General features: G+C 45.9%; 1 protein-coding gene across 1 annotated transcript in view; it reads right to left on the reverse strand.

Moving 5' to 3' along the window:
* The window catches only part of nr3c2 (nuclear receptor subfamily 3, group C, member 2), a 41,148-nt gene that overhangs the window by 9,286 nt on the left and 5,642 nt on the right, over positions 1–26,220 (reverse strand). Inside the window, exons 2-4 of the mRNA XM_068751096.1 lie at positions 11,031–11,039; positions 5,868–5,995; positions 6–122 (exon numbers count right to left, since the gene is read on the reverse strand). Coding sequence (XP_068607197.1) covers positions 6–122; positions 5,868–5,995; positions 11,031–11,039 — 254 coding nt within the window. The remainder of the gene's footprint in view (positions 1–5; positions 123–5,867; positions 5,996–11,030; positions 11,040–26,220) is intronic.

The raw sequence follows: 26,220 nt of genomic DNA on the forward strand, positions 1-26,220 counted from the left end.
CTCACCTCCCAGGTTCATCCCGGCCTGGAGACACTTCCGTACGCGGCATGCCGGACAGTTTTTCCTCCGAATCTTGTCGATGATACAGTCATTTCTTCCGGCACACAGGTAGTTGTGCTGACCTAGGAAATAACAACACACAGCGGTCGGTTGGACGGCGAGACACAGATGCAGCGTGACACCAAACAGCAGTGATATTTTCAAAGTGACGCGAAGCAAAGAGACAAAAGAGCATTAAGCAGGAGGAGGAAGGAGGATCCCTGATGCACCGCTGCGTAGCATTTGTGTGCATTTAAAGACGTGGAAAAAGCACCAAATGTTTGGACTCTAAGCCGCATCTCTGCCAGGCCTGTTTTTGAAATAGGTCAATATAGAAACCTGGGAATTATCTAGTAGTATTTGAGAACTGCAGTTGCCAATTATGGCTGTGAAAATGATTGCAAATGCTCTGCTGTGAAATCCAGCAACGCATTGCTAATGGTGCATTTTACAGTATCTGGCATAAGGGCGTTATTCCCGTCTGGAACCCGGGACACTGGCTGCAGCTCGACTCTTCCTGACAGTGATGCTAACATGCAGAGAATCCCTCCCGCCTCGCCCTCAGCTCAGCCCGATGATCTCCCAGAGTGAGAGCGCTTCCTTCCGCTCCACTACTTCTCCTCCACTGTACATCTCCTCTCCTCCTCCACTCTTCTCCATCTCCATTCCTCTTTTTTTTTTCCCTTTCCTTACACGTCCACCAGCCTCGGAGCGCCATCCGCCCACACACAGGCAGGCTCACGCTCGTGCACGCGTGCGATCGTTCTCTCCAACACAAACACACGCATGCATGCACACACGGAGCTGCTCGATAGGCAATTTTGATACACAAAAAAACAGCAAATGGAAATAACGACACAGTCCAGATGGAGCTGCATGGTGTGGCGTCGTGACCTCACTGACCTCAAAACACGGCTTAGCCGCAATCGGGCCGGTGTTGAAACTGTGCAAGTCTCCTTTGCGAGTATGCATGAACACGTTCGTTGCATTTAATTTCTTTCGGCAGAAGTTTCTGCCGCGGTACTTGGAGCTCGGCGGCTGGAGCGTACGTTCTAAGTTCTGTACGTTCTGTGCGTCTGTCTTTGTCGCAGCTACAGTGCAGTATTTGTATTTGTATGTAGGGCTGAGCAGAAGTTGTTTTCCGAGCTAGCAGGAGTCGTTCGCAGTGTGTCTGTCTGGCTGCTGCCAAAAGCCAAGGCAGCGAGCTGCAGGAGGAGAGGCAGCAGCTGTAGCCCCACCACTATTTCTGGCTAAATCACATGACCGTTACATAAGCCCATTTTTCTTGCTCTAAAAAACAGTAAACTGCCACACAGGAAACACATCGCAGCCATCCCCCCCTCCACACACACACACACACACACACTCTCTCTCTCTCTCTCTCGCTTGGATAGGCTGGACCAAATGGCGAGTCTGAAAGGTCTCAAGTCTTCCTCTCGAAAGTTCTGCTCATTCCAGCGAATTTCGTTAATAATTGCTCGAGTGAAATAAACTCCAATAGACTGATAATGTCCAATGGCGTGCGTGTGTGTGTGTGTGTGTGTGTGTGCACGTGTCGATCAAGGGTTGTGATAGTCCATGTTAACAAAACAAAAATATTTTAAAAGTTAAAAGAAAACTCCTTGCTTTGATGAAAACTGTTGAGCTGATGATTAAGTGTGCATTTTTGTTTTCATCCATTCATGCCAAAGTCTATTAACATATTATTCCCGCTCAGATGCGACATCAAATTTGACATCATTCTCGGTAAAAACAAACAAATAAACAAACAAACAAACAAACAAACAAAACTGTCTGCCGCTACAAACACACCCTGTGTCATCATTCTTAATTTAATGGCGTCCATTCACATTTACTTTGGGCTAACTTTGGGATAACATTATTAGTTTAGAAGTTATTAAATTAAAGTCTGTTTGTACAGGCGTGCCACATTTATGCATGCCGTGTAATTTGTGTGTGTATTTGACATTTAAAGGAATCATCAGTTCAGCAGAGTCTATTTGATTGAACGGGACGGCTGGGATCCAACGACTGCGTCGCATACAAAGGTAATACCAGGAAGCAGGAAGAGAAGGAGGTCAGATTAAATCCATTGGCCAGCCAAGGTCAGCTGAGGCCCAGGAAACACGAGGAGGTGGAGGAAGCAGCGCTCGCTACCGCATGCGAGGCTTAAATCATCACCTGTGCACCAAACATGGAGCTGGTTTCTGTCACGAGAGACTGGCTGACAAGAATGAGTCATTTGTCAAAGTAAATAAACAAACATAACAGTGAATTCAGACTGAAAGAAATGTATTCGTAAGAAACAAACTAAATAAATATCAGCACTGTGCATATGAAAAGCAAACAGATTTGCCGTCCCTCCCTGGTATATACAACAAGACGTGCTTCCAAACGAGCCTCGCTCCTTGGTTTAGAATAGGTAAAAGCTGTTGCCATGGAAACTGAAAAAAAACCTGTAAACACTGCTACGTAGCAAAAGACATTGCTCCAATTTGATGGACATATATATAAACATAAATTGTTTTTTTTTTTTACCAGTTTAAAGACAAAGTTTATTTGTTTATTCCCAGAAGGAATGTTAAGAATTCCCAAAATACTGACGAGTTATTCGCACAGAAGTTTGACGTGTTTGAAAATGTTATATAATGTAAAAGTCAAATCCTCTGATTCCACCTTCTTGGATGTGATATCTGCTGCATTTGTGTTTCGCGTCTTCGTAATCCGTATATTCGATTGAATTGGCAGATTCCGTGAGTCCCAGCCTCATCATCAGCGTGTCCTTCATTCTGCTTCAAAGCGGCGAGCATGTGGACGACTCAATGCATCCTCCAATGTAGGTCACACACACACACCTTACAAGTAGCGCTGCACATTAAACCTTTCGTATGGTGTCCACCTGACATCCCACTGCTACTTGTGTGTGTTGCACTTATGCATGCGTGCATGGCCGCTCGCTTCCTGCGTGCGTGTTTGCGTGCATGCGGTTTCTCATCAAAGACGCTCTGATGTGAGACATGTGTTGAGGAGCGCGGCGCGGCTTCGCTCCAGCCGTCGCCACACGAGATTCCCCGCACACAAACCGAGGTATGCAGTCCGCCACGGGAGGGGGCGGCTTCATTCCTCCCAGGGCTGGACGGGATTGGACGGCGGAGCCGCCATTCAAAGCAGGAACAATGTGAGCCGTGTCCTGGGATGACCTCTCTCTCTCTCTCTCTCTGTCTGCACAGAGGCTGTGCTGAACACACCAGGGCCGGGGGGCATGCTAACTAGCGCTATAGCGAGGAGGGGCTGTGAGGCAGTTTTCTAATGAGCCACAGCCAACCAAAAAACTAGTCGTTGTCCCCCCCCCCCACTTCCCAAAGATGCCCACTCTCGTCTTCTTTCACATCTCAAGAGCCAAGTTAAAGTTTTTCACTTTGAGAGAAAAGAGGAGGAGGAGGAAATACGGGGAGAGGGGAGGAGCAGGCGGCTCCTCACATCCTCGCCTGATCCTCGCCTGCGTCGCCTGTACTCGCTGCAGGCGCATCCCTTTCCATCCCTCTCCCCCCATTTCTTATGCCCTTTCCCAGCTCCTCCTCTCTTTATCTCTCTGTCTGCATCTGACTTTTTTGTCCTTCCCGCCCCCCCCCCCCCCCCCTCCAACGCTGTATCTGTTTCACCGTCCTCTATCTCTCTTTACTTTGCAAAACACTTCTCTCGTTCTTTTCATCCTCTGCGCCGCTCCCTTCCCACCTCAGCAGCAGCTGCGAGGTGTCAAGCGAGGGAACAGCTTGCTGTGCACATCAGCGGAGCGCACGTGGCACATGCAACCTCGATGACATCACGACACCGCACGGGTTGCCCTTATTGTACTTTTACAGTTTGCACCGTTGCTGGGCGGTAAACGAATTGGAGAGCACATCGAACACGGGGCACCCGTAAAGAGATTTCAAAGTAAAGGCGCGCTGCATCGGACTTAAAGGGCGTCGATGCAGTTTCAGTCAAATTCTGATCAAAGATCTAGCATCCGCCGAGAAAAAGGACTCGCGATCCGCTAGCCCCAAACATATAATCTGGTGATGCCGGTGCGTAAATGTCGTGGAAGGAAAGCATCATTTGATCGAGTGTAATTCCTTCAATGTCACGAAAACGCCTCGAGGCGGTGATTGCTGGCCGGCCCGGCCTGCACCCGGTCTTTAAGCATGTGTTTCGCATTCAAACGCGCATCTCAAGGAGTTCGGGCAACGCCTCCAGCAAGAAGCACAAAATGAAAAACACATTATGTCTGCTTGTGAGCTAAATATAAAATAGAAGGCGCTGCTGCAGGAGGATAGCCGTCTCAAATGCGGGTCCGCAATCTAAAAATGCCACGTGAAGCGCAAATCAAATGAACAGCCCCCCCCCCCCAATCGGTTAATAAATGATTGGAAATGATGATTAGGCTGAAACTTAAAGAAGACGCTGCTCCACTACCCTCCACCTGTGCTTTCTCACCGTGTTTACCAAACTAGCAAAGTCGCACACGTGTGCGCCGTAAATATTTTCACGTGGGTGAAAGTCGACTGAAGCACTTTATTAAACGTAGCTTAGATTTAGAAATGAAAGCGTCCATCCTTATCAAACAGCGCGCGCAGGTGAAAGCTGTCTCTTTCATCTTTGTCCCAACCTGCTCGAAGCATTCCCATCTACAGACGGAATGCTTTAGATTCGAGCTGGACACCTGGCACGTTTCTCCTCCGGCAGAATGGAGTAATGCAAAATCACAAGTTCCAAGTTCCGGCGATTGATTAATTGATGAAGCAGCATCTCTCTTGCACACACAGTGAGAGGGGCGGTTGCCTTTCTCCATCAAAATCTGGCAACCCGGAGTCCGACTCCTCCTCAGTCACCTGACGGCGGAGGAGTTGGACTCGCTGAAGTCTTTGCAAAAAACGCTCGACCCTTCATGTCGGATTGTTTCTCGTTCGAGGCACGAATCGTCCGTCCTGAATGTCCCCTCTGATTGAGCGGCGTTCCCCGGCTGCCGTCTATCTGGACTCTTGGAAAACCAACGACAGTGTTTAGGCAACACTGCAGCAGGGTTTTGTTGTTGCTGGAATTTATCCAAATATCTTTCTCACCAGCTGTCGCTGGTAAAGTCGGGTGGCGGGATGATGAGCCATGAACATCGCACGTGAAACTTTCTTTCACTGGTATATCAGTTGTGAAAAACACCGGCTGAGCCACCGCTCCAGGCTTTTTACACCAAGTTCAAGTTTGAGAACTGGTTGAGATAATTGATGCCACTAATCGTTCTCTTTATCAAGTAACCGGTGAGACTCTGAGCAGCTATGAGTCAGTTAGATTTTTTTTTGCTTCCACACCCGGGTCCCATGAATGATTTGCATGTCGGGACAAATGCGGGGCTCGATCAGAGTTCCATCTGGCTTCACACCTGCCGACCCCGAGGGGGTCAGAATTCCACCTCAACTGGCAACGGCACAGGAAATGAAACTGCTACATGCGCCTTGAACCAAATATTTGGATTTCAATTAAGAAAAAAAACCTTGATTTTGATCTTTTGGTGCAGTTTTTCAATCTAATAATATATTTTAGTGTCATCTCTTTTGTAAATAACACCTCGTGTGTATTTAGTCAGTTGGTATTTAACGACACTGTGTCGTCTCGTCATCGGCTCGTGTTAGATGTGGGGGGGGGTGGGGAAGCAGCCGATGGATATTTTGTTTCTGTCAGAAATCTTTTCTTTGTGCTCCTGATGCGTTGCTGCAGCAGAAACCGTGTTTCTTAACTCTCTCCGATCCAGATCCACCAGCGACGTCTGGCTCTTACGCGAGTTCATTCCATACCTTCCACTGCTCTTTTGAAGAAGACTTTGCAGCTCCCACATGTCACGACGCCGTAGTGACATCCTGACGCTTCATCCCCGCAAACCAGACACACTTTGGCCGTTGAGGACGGTTGTCTCAGCGTTGGGCTGAAAGGACAGACAGATAAAAAGTACAGTTTTCAGATCGGACAAATCCGACAAAGACTTTTCAGACTTGAAACCAGAACAGATTGTTTCCGTCCTGACATCGCTACGGCCTCTGATCCACACCCTTGCACCTTTTTATTATTATATAACTATAAAGTCTTTACATTCAAGCATTTTGTGTTATTTACCAGTTTTGGTCACTAGTTGACCAAAAGCATGCAGCAAAAAGGGGCTTGGGATAAAAAGAGGAACTGAGATCGGGCTCCAAAACAAGCTCAACGACGTGTAGAAAAGATGGAGGTTGGTTCTGTAGATTGTAAAATCTAAACAGGGCATCAAACACAAAATGATGATGATGATGATGATGATGAAGCATGCCATTTCAAAGCAAACCCGTCCCACGGACAAGGCTCTGTGTCTGGCGTGTAGCTGAGGGGCGTGCAGCAAGACTACCATCATCCAGGCACGGGTTAAAACATACAGACATAATTCTGATTGTACTTTTTATAAAAGACACACACACACACACACACACACGTGCACAGAGAACACAACATGTAGATGGGTACAAACCGAGAACACCTTGTATCACAACATAAAAAGTGGTCTCAGCTTCCTCTTCTTTTCCGTGCTAATTACTGCTCTCCCATCTCAATCAATAACATGCAAGGTGATTGTCTGGTTAACATTCTCCTTACATCCTTCATCAACCAGCTGCCAATCCCTCTCTCTCTCTCTCTCTCTCTCGCTCTCTCTCCCACTCCTCCCCCTGCCTCGCTCGCTCTCCCCCTCTTGCACACACGTTTTTTTCCCGGGCGACTAGGCCGGAAAGACAAACAGCAACAGCACACTCAGATACAATCAGGACCGCTGATCTAATTCCCTCTTGTCCATCTACACACACACACACATACACACACACATTCAATTTGTCAGGACGCTTTGAGGAGTCTCTGGTGAGGTGTTTGTCTGACGAGATCTCTCTGGCACCGGGCCCCGTGGCTTCAGCTAATGCGACTGCAAGTTTGTGTGTGCGTGCGCTGCAAATTCAATCCGTGTCGAGACGCGTTTGTCAGTGTAAACCGACCAATATAGGATTTTATTCGCGATGATTCCGAGACGGATTATTAGTAATCAAAGAGATTACTTTGATTACTTGCAGCTCGTCGTCATAGCGATGTGGTTCCGAGGCACTCGTTAGTAACCGCTTCGGTTCTACGAATTTCTACTGAAGCTCGAGTTACAGCTACCTGGAGATCTGGTGAGCTTGTTGTTGCAACCACACACACACACACACACATACACACACACACACACCTGTGATTGTGTGCAGTTTCAGCATTTCTTGTTTTTAGTCAGCGTGTGCAGGAGTGCTGTTCACATTTTCTAGTAGTTCTACCTCACCTGCTTGTTCTTTCAATTATCCCATCGTCGTGATAACAAAGACTTTTATTTTGCAGACAACACCTGGTTTTCCGTTGCCTCCCTTTTCCCTAATGAGCAGGGCTGTAATATGCGCGTTAAACTGTGTCACCGCCTGCCAGCCTGCTGCCCGCTGGTCTACCAACAAGGTGACTTCCCTTCCCTCTGAGTTTTATGTAGGTCATTCAATCCCCTTTGCTTATGAAACCAGAGCAAACAGGCCAAGCTGCAGTGACTGTGCACCAGCGGCTGCCAGCGCCGATGTTAGCCGGACGTTTGCCAGCTTACAGGTTGCTCAGGAATAATATAATTATAATCTTTTTTTTTTAAACTAACAACAAAAGGAGGAATTTGTCTCTGATGCTCTTTTATGTGCATTTGGGGGTATCCAAGGTGACATATTTGGTGCAGTTCTCACTTGTAGCACATTCAACATGAATGCAGCTCGAATAAGAGAGCGGGACGAGGGACAAATTATCTCGTAGAGAAACTGCATGATACAGCATAACTGCAACACACACACACACAAAGGAAAATTCTAAATATACCATCACGCTCTGAAAAATAAATCTGCCGGCTACATCTGAGGGCCGGGCCCGTGACTCTTTTCTTGACCCCTGTCTTCTCTATTTCTGGGTCCAGTCTCAGACTAACTCAATGGGAATGGCTACTCAGATCAAAGGTCTCATTCATCCGCTCCAGTTCCCTTCCTCCAGAAATCCCAGGGCAGTGGCTTCATTGTCTTCCGTGTCCTTTCATCTCGAAAGATAACAACACAACGCTAACAACCAAACGGCGCGCTGTTTATTCCCTCCGAAGACACAGATAAGATTAAAGCGCTGAATGCGCAACTGGATTTCTTGCCACCAAAAATTACATTAGCAGAAATGTGCGTCTCTTACCAAAACCCTCTGCGCCTTCCCCTCCCTGCTTCCGGGACGAGCGCGTTGCATAAGGAAGATATCAATGAAAGGCAATAGCTTAAGAAATAGGAGCGCTTGAAGACGGATGAAGCCTAAAACGTACGAGGACCAAGCCGCGATGCAGATGCTTGGGCTCGCTCTCCACAAGAAATTCAGATGTCACACTGGGAGCACGCTGCAAATAGTTCAAATACCTCCACCCTCTCTTCTCCCCGCTGTGGGAGCAGAATCGTCCAGAAAGGACGGCCAAAGAGTCGACAGAACCTCCAAACATTGACTCTTGATGGTCCTCGGCCCGCTGGGCTGAGTTGAATTTGCATAAACAGCAAACGGGTCAATGAGAGTTGCAAGACGAGGTCAGAAGTTATCCAAGCATTGCAAATCTGGGACAAATAGAAGCAGAGCAGGAATTTGAACATATTGATAAATTAGAGATAGAAAGTCAGCCAGGGTTTATTTGGGGGGGGGCTTATTCAATTACAAAGCTAACATTATTATGGGTGACTAATGGGCGGTGGGTCAGCTGTGTGGTTGACGACAGCAGCACCCACGTGGTCAGAATGAACCCTGTGACCTACATAAGTACATTAGCATGACGGAGGCAGCGGTGCAGTCAAGCTGACCCACAGGGAGGGTCCAGTCGTATAGAAAAACAGTCCTCACAATGCACGTAGCAGTCTGCCACAAACACACATAGCCTTGTGTACCTTACTGTACTGTATTTACACCGCTGCAAAGCCATCCGCCCACTGATATGATGAGTGTGTGTGTGTGTGTGTGGACACGCTGCTTCGTTCATTCTAGAGGCTGTTATCAGAGGGATATTCAGACAAGTACCACAGACTCCGTGAACCTGCCCCTCATGAAAGACAAGCATCCTTGACTCTGTAAAACACACACACACACACACACACACACACACAGCTTCTACAGAGCAGCGCCTCTCCACCGTCTATCCGATGATATTTATGTAACGCACACCTCGGCAAAGTGAAAATCCTTAAGCTACACCGGTTCAAAGAATATTTACGTAACAGCCAACCTGGCATGTTGGAGAGGTAAAGGTAGACTGGTTTAAACCGAGCGAGGGAGATGCGGAGGGAGAGCGAGAGAGAGCGAGAGGACAAAATGGCTTACGTAACAACGAGCAGACAGCGCAACCATAAGGTTGACACCCACTCACCGCCTCTCAAAGGGAGAGAGGTCTAATGGGTAGTGCATCAGGGATTTAGTTTTCCTACAGAAGGTGACCCTGGCGTTGGGCAGAGTACCTGAGCATACAGAAATACGAGCTTTCCCTTTTTATCGGGCTTGTGTTACGCTTGTGTTGAGGTTACAGTCTAATCTTCTGACTGGTTGCAGCTCGCCCTTCATTTAAAAAAATATGGATTTCTCATTTTTGCTAATAAAATTCCCTGGCTCAAGACTAAATTAAATGGGCAAACAAGGCAACTTCGCCATATTAAAGCAAAATAAAAAATAAAACAGTGCAGCAGAAATGGTGGAATTGACTGTCTGATGGAATCTGGCGTCCCGGCTGTGCATCGCGTCTTTAAACTTCCAAGCTGTTGCGTTGTCTCCCCTCCAAGGCTTGTGCCAACAAACAGTAATTCACCTTCCCAATAACAGCACATCGTGATCGGCTCTCTCTGACAAATTTACTGTTTTGGTTGTAGACAAAGAAAAGAGACAAGTCGCACACACACACACACACACACACACACTAAGCCCTCTCTAGTCGATGGAGGCTCGGAGGAAACACGCCACAGAATCACACTGATCTTCCTGCACGCCAGGAAAACTCAATGACCCCAAAATGACAGATGCCTACAGGGCGTTGTGACTGTGTTTAACTCACCCGACCGGTTTGAGTTTTTACATTCGAAATCACTCGCAGTCATACGTGATGTCTCAAAAGAATCACCTGAGCTTTATGGCTTGAGGTAGAGCACAGGCCCGGCTCTCGGAGCGATCTGGCAGGGTGTTATCATCGGGTGGGGAGGACGATCGGAGCCGGAATCTCGCTTAATTCGTGGTTGTCAGGGCCAGAGAGGGGCTGATTATATTCATGCACCATCAGAAAGGCGTGCGATCGGGATGCGTGCCCACAGCTTTGGCTGTAGCGTCTGCCCCGCATGGCATGTGTGGAAAGTGCCCCTCCCTCCCTTTTTTTTTTTCATATCCTGTATTTCTTGCTGCGTGCAAATCACACAAAAACTTGCAACCACATTAAAATTGGGCTTTTGACATTCATTCACTGTCATTTTCTGACCACACGCAGTCCCAACAGGGTTCATTTACACAACAGGAGCAAAGGCATCTCCGATGCTGCAAAGAACTCGATTCCAGCAGACCTCATGGCTGAGCTTGGGAAATAACGGTAGGGTTGGTTCCTTCAAGATTTCAGGCCAGAAGGGGATAAAGCATTTAAGTTGCATTATTTAATGAAAAATAAGCGATTAAAAAAATTATAACATGAAGATAACAAGATGAAAAAAAAAAAAAAAAAGCACAGCAGCTGCTTTTACTATTCATAATTCACCCCCCCGTGAAAACAGCCCTCATATTCATCTCTGCAGCTCTGGAACAGCCTCAGCAAACCTCCTCTCACCTCGCAGCGGCATCCTGATCGACTGTGACGAAGGAGCGTTTCCAGCCGAGCAGAGGTGGGGTTCTCATGTGATCCTCACGCTGATAGCCTGCGTCTCAAAGTTTCTGTTTTTAGCACCCAAATTAAAAAAAAGGAACTTTGTGCGAAAGCAGAAAACCGCCTCGGAGCAGGCGGAGACGTGGGGTCAGCTGACGGGGCGGAGAAGCACGTCACGGGGCATCAGGTTGATTTTCCAGGCATGGCAAAGCGTGAAAAAAATGCAAACATTTATCGCGGCTGCCGATAAACAAAGCTCCAGACATGAAGGAACACGAAATACCAGCTCAGTAACTTAGATCAAGTTTCCCTCTTGGACATAAACCTACATGATAACAAGCGAAATAAGCATGTCAGACGACTTAAATCTAACCAAATACGCACAAAGGAGTCAAAATGTGCTCCGATCTGGCTCGCTGCCATGAACATAAACAGAAATGGACCTCTTCAAAGCTACGCTGCTCAAACGGTCTTTGTCCGAGACCCAAATCCTTTGATTTCAGTGGCATGGATGAACTCTAATCCCCCCCCCCACCCCCCCACCCCTGGTGATCACATTTCATCTCTCGTCATTGCTTACTTTGCTCTCCCACCGACTCCACGCATACCTGGCTGCTTATAAACGCTTCTATATCCAGGTTCAAGCCCTGTTGCCTGTGCAGCAGGTGACCTCCAAACTCAGAATAAATACGCTGGGGCAAATGAGAAAAGCAAATCCCTAGAGAGAGAGAGAGATTATCTTTAAGGGATCAGCCGTGACCCGAAGCACCTCCACGCCACATAACTCCGCAACGTTCTTCAGTTATCACAAAGAAGAATCCTTTGTTAACCCTCATCTCCAGTAGAGAAATGGTCTAAAGCTACCCCAGAAGCTAAAGACTGGCATTTAAATTGTAAAGCTTTTTATAAAAAAAAAAGCTTACAGGCCCGGAGAAATTAAATGTGCAATATCTCATTCCAAAAAAAAGGGCTTCACTCTGAATGTAGGTCAATGCACGCTGGCGTCGACACATGTTGCCGGCAACGCTTACACATTATCTGTCACATGCAATCATTCTCAACGCCCACCCATCACTTACAATCCTCCTGGGAGAAACACGGAGGAAAGCGCAAGCAGGGAGTCCAGACAGCGCGCACGGGAGTATCTGCACACACCGACTGCAATGCATCAACGGGATAACACCGAACGGAAAGGTTTGGCTGTAGTTCTAGAATCCGCCGGCTCGTAAAAGTCACCAAATACAAAACCACGACCTCGGGAAGTTAGCCGTGATCGGTCGCCAAAATGAAGTTGACGGCTGCAGCCCATTGATTCATGCATCAAGTTACCTGTGACAGAACAACCCCGAAGGAGGCGCAGGCTTTGGATTAAGAGCGTGAGATATTTTTTGGGGGGGTGGAAGCACAGAAATCCAAGGTAGGAGTCACACTGGCACGGCTTGGACTTCCAGACTGCTCCCCCCCCCCAGAAATGTTGATTCTATTCTGTTCTAATGTGAATTACATGCGTAAAGGTCTGAACAAATGATTTGTGATTTTGGGCTTTACAAATGAAAACTGAATGAGCGAAGAGAAAAACCACAAATGATCATTTTCTCAGGCAGCCCAGACAGATTAATCAGCTTGATTCATCAACGGAGTTTCTACTCAAACATCTCAGCAGTGCGAAAGAAAATCGATTCAGACGCGAGATCGATTCAGCATAGCAACACAAAATAGTCTCTGCAGAAGCCTCACTGTAAAGATGAACGGCATTTTCCCCTTAAAGGTCAACATTAAGATTCTGACCTCCAAAGTACAAAAGATCCCCACACATGAACAAAATGCCAAATGAAAAAAAAATAAAAAATGAAAGCACATACACACAAACACGATCCCAGGCCAAACCAAATGTTTCTGCCCAATGACCTTTTTTAAATTCAGTGTGCTCACCTCCGAAGGATTACAGGCCCAGATGGCCACTGGATGAACAATGCAACACCTGCTGAGGGACATGGCGCAATTAGCTTCTCGCAAAAACCAACACAAAGAGCCATCAAAGGATGATGTGTGCATATATGTATATGTCTAATAAAACAGCGGGTCAGCATCTGTGTTAACAGACACCGGCGGTTTGTGAAACGACACGTTGGTCCAGCTAGCGTGGCTTCAGCGCACAAACCCACAGCCACGCACTGACATGCTTTCTGGAGCCGCTGTTAAATCTATTTCAAGTGGACCGATTTTAGTCAAATCAAATCTGTTTGCTAAAGTGATCACAAGTTCTAAATTCTTCAAACTTGAAACGCGACCGGCCCTGCAGGGAGGAAACACCGAACCGCTTCTCCCACTCGTCAGCCTCCGATCGCAATGTCCAGACGTGCCCTTTGTGTCCCCTATGAGACACATGTTGGCAACATGCAGACAGGAGGAGGAAGAGGAGGAGGTGGGAAGCCAGAGAGGGAAACACATAAATCAAAAGGGGAAGGTCGCATCACCTCCTATCGTCACTGTACTTAAATGTAACGCACTCTGCAGCACCAAACACGATTTCCTATTCAAAGCAAGAGGCTATAAATAACGGCGGGCGCCGCGACCTTGCCCGTGTGGAACCTGCCGGCAGGTACGCCCGGCGACTGATGTATATTTAATGAGGTGAAAGATTTGCCGTGGTGCCCGTGGCTGCCCTTTCAGAGCCGCCGTGCCCATGTCACCGTTTTTGGGGACGGGCATTTCGAGGGGATGTCGGCAGACTGGGACCGGGGATGGGGGGTGGTGGGGGTGAACAGCACCGGGAAGGGAGGGAGGGAGAGATGATATCGGAGTGAGAACTTATTTTCCGGCTGATTCTGACAGGTTTGAAACAACGAGTCAGCCTGACGCAATGATGAAGTAATGCGGTTGAAAGTTAAGATTTTTTCTGTATTCTAGCATTTTAATGTGAATTATTAGTGGAATTTAACTAATGTTGGCATTTCTCTGACGGCTGTCCTCTTGCTCGTATTCAATTCCTACTCGAGCACCGCATCCATCGTTCTATTTTATTATGGGGTAGAAATGAAAGTGCTAGCCAGCTAATGCTAAACAGGAAATTAGTATTAGAGCATTTTGGAAATCAAGCAGATTTCTGGCTGCATACGTCGTCTGCGTCGTTTCATCTGCAGAGTGTTTGCAGGGGCAGTTTGCATAATGTGAATGAAACGGTATCTACTGCTCATCATCTGACTGCACTGTCCTTTTGCCCTCACGCTTCAGGCTGCCAGTCACACACACACCCACAGTCACACACACACACACACACACACACACAATACCACCACTTTGTAATTCTGTTCATCATGCGCCTTCAATAAATCAAAAGATCAGTCACAGACAGATCTCCTCAAATGAAGTATTTGCCCACCCAAATACCAACGGGTCCCAAAATACCCCCCCACCCCCCACTGCCTCCCACTCTAAAATCTTATTGTTTGAGCTGCAGGAAACAGTAAAGACGAGGATAAACACATGAAAACTCCAGTTTATCCATCAATATTTAAGACTGCGACAAAGGTCTCAAATGGAGAGACGAGGACAAACAATAACACAATAATAGGAGTGTTATTTGAAAGGTGCGACGGTGTGTGTGTGTGTGGGGGGGGGGGGGGGGGGGGGCACAAGGAAGACTATTTCAGCTTTAATACAGAGATGCATCTCTTTCTTAAAGGAGACTCCTCGCCGTGTAACAGCGGTTGATTTTGAAAACATTTTAATTCCCCTTTTCTGTGCGTTTAATCTCAAGTGACAAACTGAGCGTCAGGCCGCGGGGATTTACACGGCAAACAAAGGATCCCCCGTGTTGGAACGCACGGCTTTGTGCAGCAGGAAAGCAGCTTGCAGCTTTATATTTTATCTATTCGCTTCATGTGGCGAAACCCAACAGCGCTAATGAGCAGCTTTCTAAGAGGAATTAGAGCGTAATTTGGTTTTCCAGAGCAACACGAAGAATAGAAGTCGGAACTGGATGGCGTGCGTCAATCTCACGCCCTCCTCCTCTACCTGGCTGGTACGTCCCCATCCAGATTTCTGACACCGTGGACTGTGTGGCGCAATGACGGCCCCTCAAGGTGCAGCCGACTCCCGGGGTCCGCCTGTCATAACAGCCATTAGAATACGAGGCGTGCCCGTTTCGCTGGCGTCCTCAGCCAAAACACACAAACTGTTAATCTAGGTCCACCAGCAGCAAATCCCCCCCTCTGGGAGATTAGAATTGCCATTTCACTGATGCTTCACGTGCACGTTATGGTTTACAGTCCATATTATACCCAAAACTGAGCACGTCTTATAGATCCAAACTGAAGCGAACCTGAGGCTGCTGCTGTGCTGGAGAGAAACCCCGACTGCCTCGCCTTTTCTCAGGCAGAAAGAGACAGGGATTAGTATGCGGTTGAGATTTCTTTTTCGTGCCCGGATTTTATTTGCGTTTCCACGGCAATGGTTTCCTGCTAGAACAAGCACAACATGTGCACCTAATGAGCTCTAACACGTAGACTTTGTGCACACATCAACCATGTTGTCATTGTGCATGAGCTCCACCTTGTAGAACCTCATCTGATTCGATGCAACCCGTGCCCCTGTTCCTCGTCGGTGGGGGGGGGGGGGGGGGGGGCGACATTGGCACTCTGCTGCTGAATGCTCCTCCACCGTGCCTCTGTAAATACTCTGTCTCCTCTTTTTCCAAAACAAACGCACCCACACAAACTGTGTGCGTTATCCGTGTAATCTTTGCCTCCTGCTGGGCGACGTCTTCTGACTCTTGTGGATTAAAGCCATTTGCTTGCAGGAGGCGAAATGTGCCATCCCAAAGCCGAACGTCAACATTCGTCTGACGATGGAGGCGCACGTCGTCATGCGTGAGCGTTAAAACGGAATCGTCCCGTTAAACTCCTGCGCTGAGGGCACGAAATACTTCCTGGGATCTCGTTTTTTGTTGTTGTGATCGCATCTGATTTTTATGAACAATTGGCGGTTTAAATGAAACCATCTGAGCGCCACGTCCCTCCAGCCGTCATTCAGAAACAACATGCTGACTCATGATTTAACTGGGTCCGCGTTGCTGCTCTAGTGCAACGCGGCGCCATGACATCACTAAGAAGTATTCTTTCGTGAATGACGAGTGTCCGCTCTGTGTTTTCTTCCCTGACCTGCATCTGAAGCCTTGAGGGAAGAGCGGTGAGACAGCGGTGAAAAGAGTTAGACGTCCCCTCGCAGCTTATATGAAGCTGTTCCAACTGTCTGGCACCCGGGGGGGGGGGGGGGTCGGTCTCTCTGCGCAGCATTAGAATCTATTCCCTTGGTCTTTGGCCGGTTTAAGAAGAGATTCAATTTCCCCATTTCTGGCCCAATGAAATCAGTTGGCGCAGTTTGGAACAGCAGAGTGTGAATGATGCAGACTAATTCTCTTGGAAACAGAGGTTAATGTGAAATGCACAAGGTCAGTGCATTTATAAAGGTAACTTTGGCTTTGCCTGTGACTTTCTCTCTTTTTTTCCCCCCCTGTCTTTTTCTTTCTCTCACATGAACACACACACACACACAGCCGCAGTCCCTCAGCGGTTTCTTTCTCCTTCACTCGTTCTCTCTCCCCTTCTCCCTCCATGCCTCTTTCTCCCTTGGTTACCTCTCTTTCGCTGTCCCCCCCCCCCCCCCCCCCCCAAACTGATGAAGAGTCTCTTAATAAACTTGCACGCCCTTCGCTGAAAGCTGTGCTGCAATAATTGGATTATTACACAATCGGCAAACAAAGCCGACACACAGAGCGCCGGATCAACACGGAGCGCTTGCATCATCTCAGCTGGTCAGGAATGATCACGGCACGAGACGTTCCAACAACTTTCCGATTCAGATTAATGAGTTTAAGATATAATAAGATCAAAATATATCTGTCCTCCGTGTGGACACTTCCTGTCCTGCTCCGTCTGCCGAAGCTGGACGAATCCCCGCTACAACCTCGACGAGCACCACCAGTCTGAGGCCGGTGGAATGGGTACTGATACTGGGTGTCCAGATGGACAGTCGTGTAGTAATCTGCTGCACTTCCTGTTTACAGCCAGGTTAGTGCTATAAACTGATTAAATATAACTGCAGTTTCATTGGCAGGGAACATAAACGGTTCATAAACTGGGAGGAATTATGTTAGCGACGATAAGAGCTGGAAAAACGTTCATCACGGGCTGCCAGAGTCCAAGGTGACTTCTTCAAACTATTCTGTTAGTGGATTAATGCACGACGTAAGCGAGCCTTTTTGGACTCCTTGCTTTGCAAAGATGTACAAATATACTTTTCTGTGCTCAGTAAAATAAAAGATGGAAATGTAATTTTCTTTGCTTTTTATAGTGACTTGTTTGGTTCATCCTAAAATTGAAGCTATTTCATTTAAACTTATATTTAAGTTTTGTTTTTTTAAAGAAGCCAACTTGAAGCCGTTTGAGCTGCTTGAAAGATAAACCAAATAATTAAACTATTAATAGAACTGTTGCTGGTTAATTGTCTGTCATCTGACTATTCTATTAGTTCACAAATTGGCTCTTTCTTTTCACTTTCTTATGCTCCAGTTAGACAAAAGCAATAATGGGGGGGATTAAAGGGAGAACTGTTTATTCACAGAGCAGAACATTACCGTCAAACAGTGAGTAAAACAAACCGTTCCCCCCTGAGATTCCTTCCAACAGCAGCAAATCACGCAGTAAATAGCTTGCGCTGCACATTTTGCCTCCGAACACGTTCCAACATAAAATCAAAACTTCCCTCTGTATTCAGAATATATACGTGCAAGTCATATACCAAGAACTGTTTCTAGGTCAGGTGAATAAACATTGCTGGTCTTGCATATATTTCCTGAAGGAGAAAACACCTGAGAGGAGTACTTCCTCCAAAGTTTGCAAAAAAGCAACCCGTTTCACAAAAGGTGCAGCGCTCCAGGTGAGGAGCGCATCAGAAGCGCATCAGAAGCTGAGCTCCCGCCCGCCTGTCAGGTTGTGACAAGACGGGTGTCGATAAAAAAACGTGACATTGGAATTGACGTGCTGGCAGGATTTCAAACGACAGCCCTGTACCGTCACTCTGCTTTCCTGTCTCGGAGCACGCAGACACCGAAGCCGTCTTCGCTGCTTCCTTTCTTCTGCTCCCCTCGTCTCACTCTCTGTCTCCTCCCTCCCTAAAAACCCTTATAAACGTCCTCAGGATTTAAGAGCTTAAATGCCAGTCCCGTGATATCAGTGCTATTCAGATTAAGCGCCTTAAATATGATGTAAATGTATAACGTAGGCCAATGAGTGGGCACCCCTTCAATCCAATTAGCTATAATGAAGGCAGCTTCAAGGAACAATATTTTCCAATACTTTTCTGAGGCTTATTGACTATTAATGTTTACAGATGACTGATTTTACCCCAACTTAGAATTGAGGAGGGTTTATAAAAAAAAGAATATATATAAAAAAACAGGAAGTAAATTTTATTAAAGTAAGGTGAAGATTGGAAACCATACTGGATTTTTAAATTATTTTTGTAAAACTTTTGTAGTTCATGAACCAGGCACTGTTTCCTAACCACAAATCTTAATTATGTGTTTATTATGGCCACCCTTACCTTTCATTAACCCAATTTGTCTCAGAATAAAACCGCATTGTTTTTTTTCTTTTGCTAAACATATTCCAATCATTGGTGAAGCGTCAGCACGTTGTAAACAAATCCATTCTGCTTCGTGCAAATAGCGCACAACATTCTATAATTTAATTTGGAGAATCTGGTATTTGAAACAAGATTTAGCAGCTGCGGTAAAACCCTTAAAACACACTTCAGGTACGACACACTGCAGAAAGCTCACTGTTTACACGCAGGCATGGTGCTGCAAGCGGGTTTGAAACTGAAGAGATTCACTTCCAGTGTTGTGACCTTTTGAATCGCTTGCCCTTACGGTGAGGCACGCAAGAACATTTAGAGTCCACTGCAGCCAAGACAGAAGCAATCCCTTCTTATTCGCCAAACAGGGATCCAAATTGACAAACCCCCAAATCCGCTTGGAAGAAAGCGCCCGTTTAATTTACTGACCATTGTAAAGACGATACGGATACACCCCATCGTATACTACAACGCATCAGGCAATGGTTTGGCCATAATCTTGAGATAAGATTATTCCATGCTTCCAGTTGAACGGCAAAATGTCTAAATTCTACTTCCTTGTATTACATGTCTTGGAAACGGGTGTTACATTTGTTAAGTGGTGTGCGAGCCATTAGAGGCCTCACTTTTTGGTTAGATGGCCGCACCAATTCTCGGACAAACCTCCACGTTCCTGTGTGAGCTCTGTCTTCCTGCCAAGTTTGCTTGGCCTGTCTTCTCACTGTCCGTGTCCAGGCAGTAGAGTCATTCTCTAATGTCTTTAATGGCGGCAGCTCAGTATCCAGCTTTCTGTCATCTTTCTCCTTGAAGTGAAATATCTTTAACGACTACTAAGGACTCCAGGAAATGAAATGCAAAATGTCAAAGGGAAGCTCGAGCGTTGGAAGGCAAAGTCCATCATGGGGCAAGCAAGTGTATCCAGGGTGTGTCCCGCTACTTTTTTGAAAGTTAAACAGTGAAATAATATGGGCACAATGTAGGCGTGGCACTTTTATATAATTATTCGTGACACTAATGTAATTAGTTAGCGAGTGAGCCGTCATTTCATGCACAAGCAACGTGGTCATTAAAGAAGAAAGTATTAATTCTCTAAATTGGAGAGACCAGTTTATCCGGATTGACAACACGGATGATGCCTGAGCCAATCGGCGCCTCATTAGTGCAGAGCAACAGTCTATGTGGAACTTGGAGCCACCTTTTCTGAACGGCCATCTAACTGGCCATCAGCCAATGGGAGAAGACGAAAGGAAGGACAAGAGATATCACTTTCCTGATTCGCTTTAGGCATCACCTCTAACGCCAATTTCCAATTTCTAGATGGCATGATATGTGCACTCTGCATGGCTTGTATTTTTCTTTCATAATATAAGCACATGCACTTCAAGGAGTAATTAATTTGTTCAGATGGGTGGAAACGTCCCTCGTCCAATTAAAAAAAAACGCAATCTGATTATTGCAGAGATTTACTTGACGGGTAAACCAATATTTCCATGATGAGGAAGAAGAGGATAAGTTGTGGGTTTGTGAAGGGAGATTAATTATGGTCATGTGGTACTTTATTGAGACTTTCCACCCCAATGCACGTCCCCTTCAATGAATAAATCGGAGGAGGAATCGGACATGCCCTTTCCCTCCTCTTCCTGCTTATCTCAGATCGTCTTTCCCTCTTCGTCTATCACTCGATTCAGCTCTTTACCCGTCTCTGCCTCTCTTGTCTCCGTTCCTCTCAATTTTCTTTTAACTGTTAAGCTCGGATTCTCTGAGGAACACCAACATGATCCAAATGAGACACGAGCCTTGTGGTTATTTCTGTGCTTCAGCTTCATGTGGCTTCATTAATAAACGACGGAAGGCAGCTCAATTCATGTTTCAATTTCATTTTAAACAATTATTTCTACACTTTAGATATATATACACAGTACCGGTATATATAAACGGGGGAACAAATTGAATTTTCTTTGACATATAATTCAGTCCAGAGGTGTGTCGACACGTTGCGACCCTCTTGCTGGCACACTTCTAACCCTAATCTGATTTGAATGCACTGCAGGGTTAACAGCTGCTGCGAGCACAGTGAGCTCAACTCGGTGAGGAGCGTTCGGATCAATTACTCGATCCATCTATAGTCAGCGAGTAGAAACTACCCCGTGCTTCCCGAGGATTAGATGAATATATTCTCTTTTAATCAGAGTCGCCGTGACCTTTCATCAATGCTATCATCCCTCTGACCAATGAGGCGTAAAAGGAGGAGGAGTTGACAAGTTTGAGTGCCCTTCAGTGTCCGTCCTGTATCATTACCCATCTCTGAAAATAGATTGAAGCGATCTAAAAAAAGAAATACGGCGTCATGCATCCAGCGAGAGCGTCGCTGGAGCTTCGAGCCCTCCGTCCAACCCGTGGTTTAAGTGGACGGCTGTGACATCACAACGATAGGACTGAGCCGCAAACGAATTTTCAGAAGTGATAAATGAAGCTTGACACTGAAATATGTCATCAAACAGCTGTGGCTGTTTACAAGCGTGCACATACTTTGTGTTTGTTTGTGTGCGCCTACGCCCAAAGGGAGCCACAAGGGCATCCAAACCAACAGAAAGCCCACTGAGGGGGGGGGGGGGGGGGGGCAAATCATCTAGTCCACAGATGCTTGTTAAAATACCCCGACAGAATGTTGCTCCTCTCACTCTGCTGGGTCTACTTTCTGTGCGTTTGCATGCGTCTCCGGGTGTGGTGGACTCCTGGCAGCATTGGTAACACCTGTAACGTCATTCTAACCAACTCGTCACCGGGTTTTTCCTTCTGCTCGCATAATGGATCCATTTTCGGAAACTCCCTAACATTGTTCCTGGTATGACTTTATAATAATTCTAGCTTTTCCTTGTGCTCTAGATCTCGGGAGCTTCCGCCGCCATATTTAGTCCTGCAATTTCTTTATTTTTTATATATATATAAAAGATTTCAAAGTTGCATTCCCCCCTTTTTTTGGCGTTTTCTTCCTGAGCAAACAGAAATAATCCACCCGTAGGTTGTTGTCTGTTATAAACAGAAAAGTCTTGAGAAAACTCCCGACAGACTATAAAAAGAAACAACCGGATTAACCAGAATCCCGGGTTACATTATCTTCTCACAACTCTTTATCGTCTTAATGTCACGTTAAGAATACCAAACCACACCAAAAGGCAGGAGTCTGTGTTTGTGCGGTTTCATGACAGGCACATTAATCAAGGCGTGACTGCGTACCAACGCTTCTACCGAGAGGCCAACATGACGCCATGACGGGGCTGCTCACGCTCGCCAAAGGTCCGGCAGCCGAGCATGAATGTGGGAAAAAAGAGCTTCTGATCAATTATTATACTTTAATTAGTTAAAAAGTATTACATTTATTTAGCGGTATGGAACCCAACAAAAGATAATAAAATAATGTATAAAATCAGAAAGTAAAATTAAGACGTAGTAAAAAAAAATAAGAAGAAGAAGCTTTGAGAAGTGATTTAAGAGACGTTACTGATTCTGCAAGCCCCAGATCCCCCCCGGCAGGGCATTCCAGCGGCGAGCGGTTCAAACCGCAAATGCCAGGTCACCTTTTGTGTAGCTGGGACTCCGGAACAGCCAGCAGAGGCTTGGCTCAGGATCTGAGGCGGCGCCCTGTCTCATAGGGGAGCGACAGTTCAACAACGTAACTGGGAGCTAAACTGGGAAGTGCTTTAAAGCCAATCAGCAACACATCTGCAAATTAATTCCAACGCGCGCATGAAACCGGCGAAGAGTTTTGAAAACCGAGCTGAAGGCGAGATATTGCTTAATGGCTCAGACCCAAATACAGAGTCTAAACGTGAGAAAACACAGACATGGATGAGATGAAACACCCCCCCCCCCCCCCCAAAAAAAACAACAACTCCAGAGAGTCGCCCTTTGAGAGAGAAACAAAGATGGCAGCTATAGCCGAGTCAGTGGAAGGGAGGTGAAAAAAGAAGCAGTCGCTGAACAGGACAACAGCTTCGCGTGCCAGGTAGTGCTGCAAACAGCTGGCCAGAGGTGTGGCCTGCACCGATGCCAATCACCGTGTCCTCTGACAGAGATTCCCAAAGACTCAAACACATCCACGCTTGTTCTGTGATCAGAAACAGACTCCGCCCACTATTCATCTGCTACTTCCCTGAAATCATGGCTGTTTCGTATCATTTTAAAAATTCATCCTGGTGTGGATGAGGAATTGTTTTTCTGCACTTTATAGTTAAACTTATTTTGCTACAGACCAAAAATAATAATAAAAAAATACAAGGACTTTACCTAAAAGTTTGATGTGAAATCGTTTAAAAAATATATTTTAATCGCAAACAGCTTTGGCACAGTTTTCCTGCTACAGACACATTTCAGTCGGTGACAAAAAAAATGAAATGATGCCAGCAGTTTTGAAAGGGGCTATTCAGTATTTTCAACGCTATCTGCATTAATGGAGGGAGAGACGGCTATTTTTAAGCACCACAGACAAACTTTAATAGACCTCCTTTTGTGTTGAAAGCAGAAATTGAACAAGGACATTTCAAGACCTATATATAAGTGAAACAAAAGCATCTCTGTGACACAACCCGAGGAAGAAACCCATTTTCGTGTAATTCCAGGAGGCTCACTTTTTTATATATAATAATGGAAAGAACTGTGCAGCTCCGTTTCCTCACTGGGTAACTGCACCTTTCAGCAATAGCCCCCCATGATCATTTCACCCTCACGGCAGGATTTATTGACTATGCAAATCTGGAATTCATGAATTGAAAATGTGAATTTAAAGATTCTGCATCTCTGAATTATTAGAACCGTAGAAAAAAACTGCAACCCCCAAATGTTTTTCGGTCGTTTCTAGAAAGCCATCGATAAACCAGCAGCAGATCACACAATGTGCTTTAGGCAAACAGCGAACAAAGGATTTTCTTTGTAGCTCCATTAGCTTGAAATCAATTCATTTCCCCGTTTACAGCATGAGGCATGAAAATGATCTCCCTGAATGAGTCTCTTTTTTTGTTTGAGCAGCCACTCGATCCAGGGCAGGCTCCTTTTACCGGATCGGGTCCGGATGTCACGGACAGCCACGGCGCTGCATGCAGGATCTGTGTGCCTGGAGAATCTGGGCCCGCACAAAACGGCCCATCTGGATCAAGTTTATGTATTCCAAACAAATTCTTGATGAAGAAACAGAAATTATTTAGAGTTTTAGCCTCACAGCGGCGCGGTGAGATACGCCCAGTAAACGTGTGCTTTTCTAGGTCACCGTCACGATGGCCACTTTACAAAGTGAATATTACCGGGCTTTTCTGGGATTTGAACCTATGTGGGTAGAAGATATGCAATATTTATTTGTGCATTTATTTTCTTTCCTTTAAGAACTCGTTTGAAAGTAGAATAAGCAGTCGTGTTGGGTTGGGTTCAGTGCATCTTGCGGCATCGGTGTGATATTTGATAGGAAATTGGTTTTACATTTGCAAATGAATTAAGCCATCATACCCAATTTAGATAAATAGAATGTATTTGATTAATCATACATGATGGAGTTCATTAAAAAAAGGAGCAGCCGGGAACACTTTCCTGACAGACTGCCGTGACATTTAACGGTTTTAATGGTTTGTCTTGTTTGTTTGAGTGTCTTTTGTGTGTGGACACATGCAGACTAAAATAACCCTTCACCTCTCCCAAGACACCCACAAGGATCATTTTATTTGCACCACATACACACAATTTCATTTGTGTTAGGGTTAGCTTTTGAAAAGTCCTCCTTTATGGCATCCTTTCCGTGGAGGACACTTGCGAGACAAATATACTGGGTTTAAAGCATTTTATGACTAGTCAGGCAAACTCTAGTTAAACGCGACTTGATAACGGCACGTCTTTGCTCAGACAAATGCATCAGCATGCAAGTGGAAGACAATGCTGCACTGCCAGAATGGAGATAAGTTCTTTCTGCCTCCAGAGATACAGATCTACATTCCTTTCATCGCTCTGAAAGAATCTGCATGCATTGAGCTCCACAAACAATTCTTTTTTTTTTTTTAAACAATGACTAAATATTACCGATACCTGCATGTTATAGAATTTCCCTCTGGGATTAACAAAGTATTCTGATGTTGTTGTAATCTCAACATCTGACAGCATATTTAGTTTTATCTTAAAAAACGGCATGCGGGAGATCTACTTGCTGCATGCTTGGCTAACCAAGTGCAACCATTCAGCTGCTGTATGTCACGCAGAAAAGCATTCTGGCATTTTGGCATCCATCCCCAAACAGAAGCACGCACTCTGCTTTGGTGCAGCTATTTAGCTCTTATTCCTTTACACAGTTTGTAAATCACCTCAACGACAGAAGGGAATGTCAGCGGCAGGTGACGGAGCGACAGGACCGGCCTGGAGGAAATCTGTCCCTCCGTCACCAGACTGTGTTTCAGGAGGAAGTTCAAATGAGGACAAGCAGACGATTCTAATCCCAAGAGACTCAGCCAGCAATAACCACACTTTAATTGGGGTGTCAGGCCCGGCCGAGAATGTGTGCTGTGGTTGTTGCTGTTGCGTACGCGTGTGTGTGTGTGTGTGTGTGTGTGTGTGTGTGCGCCGCTCTGCGTGGGTGAGGAAGAGTGCAGTCTTTTAACTTGTCTTATTTTCCATGCAACAGCAGCATCCAATCATTGCTTCACGCAGAATCATGTTGGCCCTTTAAAAAAAGATTACACCCACTGTAGCCATTTTTCTTCTACTCTTACAGCAAAAGGTAAAGAACGTCCATTCATAAAGTCAGAAAGCAAACCTCGGGTTCAGCCGTGCCCTCATAGCTGCACCAATTTAGATATCATTGTTGAATATTTAGATTACAGTAGATCCGCAGCTTCCTTGAGTTATGTCATGAAGATTTTGTGGGGTTTTTTGCTTTCTATTTGATTCAATCTGTTTCTACAGCTTCCAAATTTGGTCATTCTGTTGCAAGTCCACAAAGAGACATGACATTTTGGTTCCAAACATAATTTCTCTAAGTCTCAAAGCCTTGTTCCACCTCATGGCGTGAAATTGATTCAGGACAGATTTGCGTGATTTGCGGAAAAAAATTGGCCGGCCCTCGTTGGCAGAACTGGAAGAGCCCCCCTGAGGGGCCCGGTCCCAATGGGCCCCAACCCTGCCTGTCAACAATCGGACCAAGCATTTCCAACTGCAGAGGAACTTTTCAATAATGATTAGCATGCACATTGTCTCTATTCTCAGAGACAGTATTGACACATAAATGAGAAATAGGGCAAATGAAATGTATACACGTAGATTTCTTGCCTTCAGAAGAAAGACAGACTCGCTGATAAACTTATTGAACCACAGCAAAGACTTCCTTCATGCTTGAGCTATGTGAAAACATGGCAGAAATCCACTTTGGGTAAAAAAATATATAAAGAAGCTGATTTTCATCACTCACTACGGGATTGCCTCCCCGAAAGGCCCCGTTTATAGACGGTGATTATTTCTGCCTCTCTCAGACATTGAACAAGAGTTCAGAAAACATCTATGTTTCAGCTCGTGTTAATCAGCCCGCCTGCACGCGATTATTCACTTCCCGACCTTCCAAAATTCCT

The sequence above is a fragment of the Brachionichthys hirsutus genome, chromosome 17 (assembly GCF_040956055.1).
Source record: "Brachionichthys hirsutus isolate HB-005 chromosome 17, CSIRO-AGI_Bhir_v1, whole genome shotgun sequence".
In the NCBI taxonomy this organism is placed as follows: domain Eukaryota; kingdom Metazoa; phylum Chordata; class Actinopteri; order Lophiiformes; family Brachionichthyidae; genus Brachionichthys; species Brachionichthys hirsutus.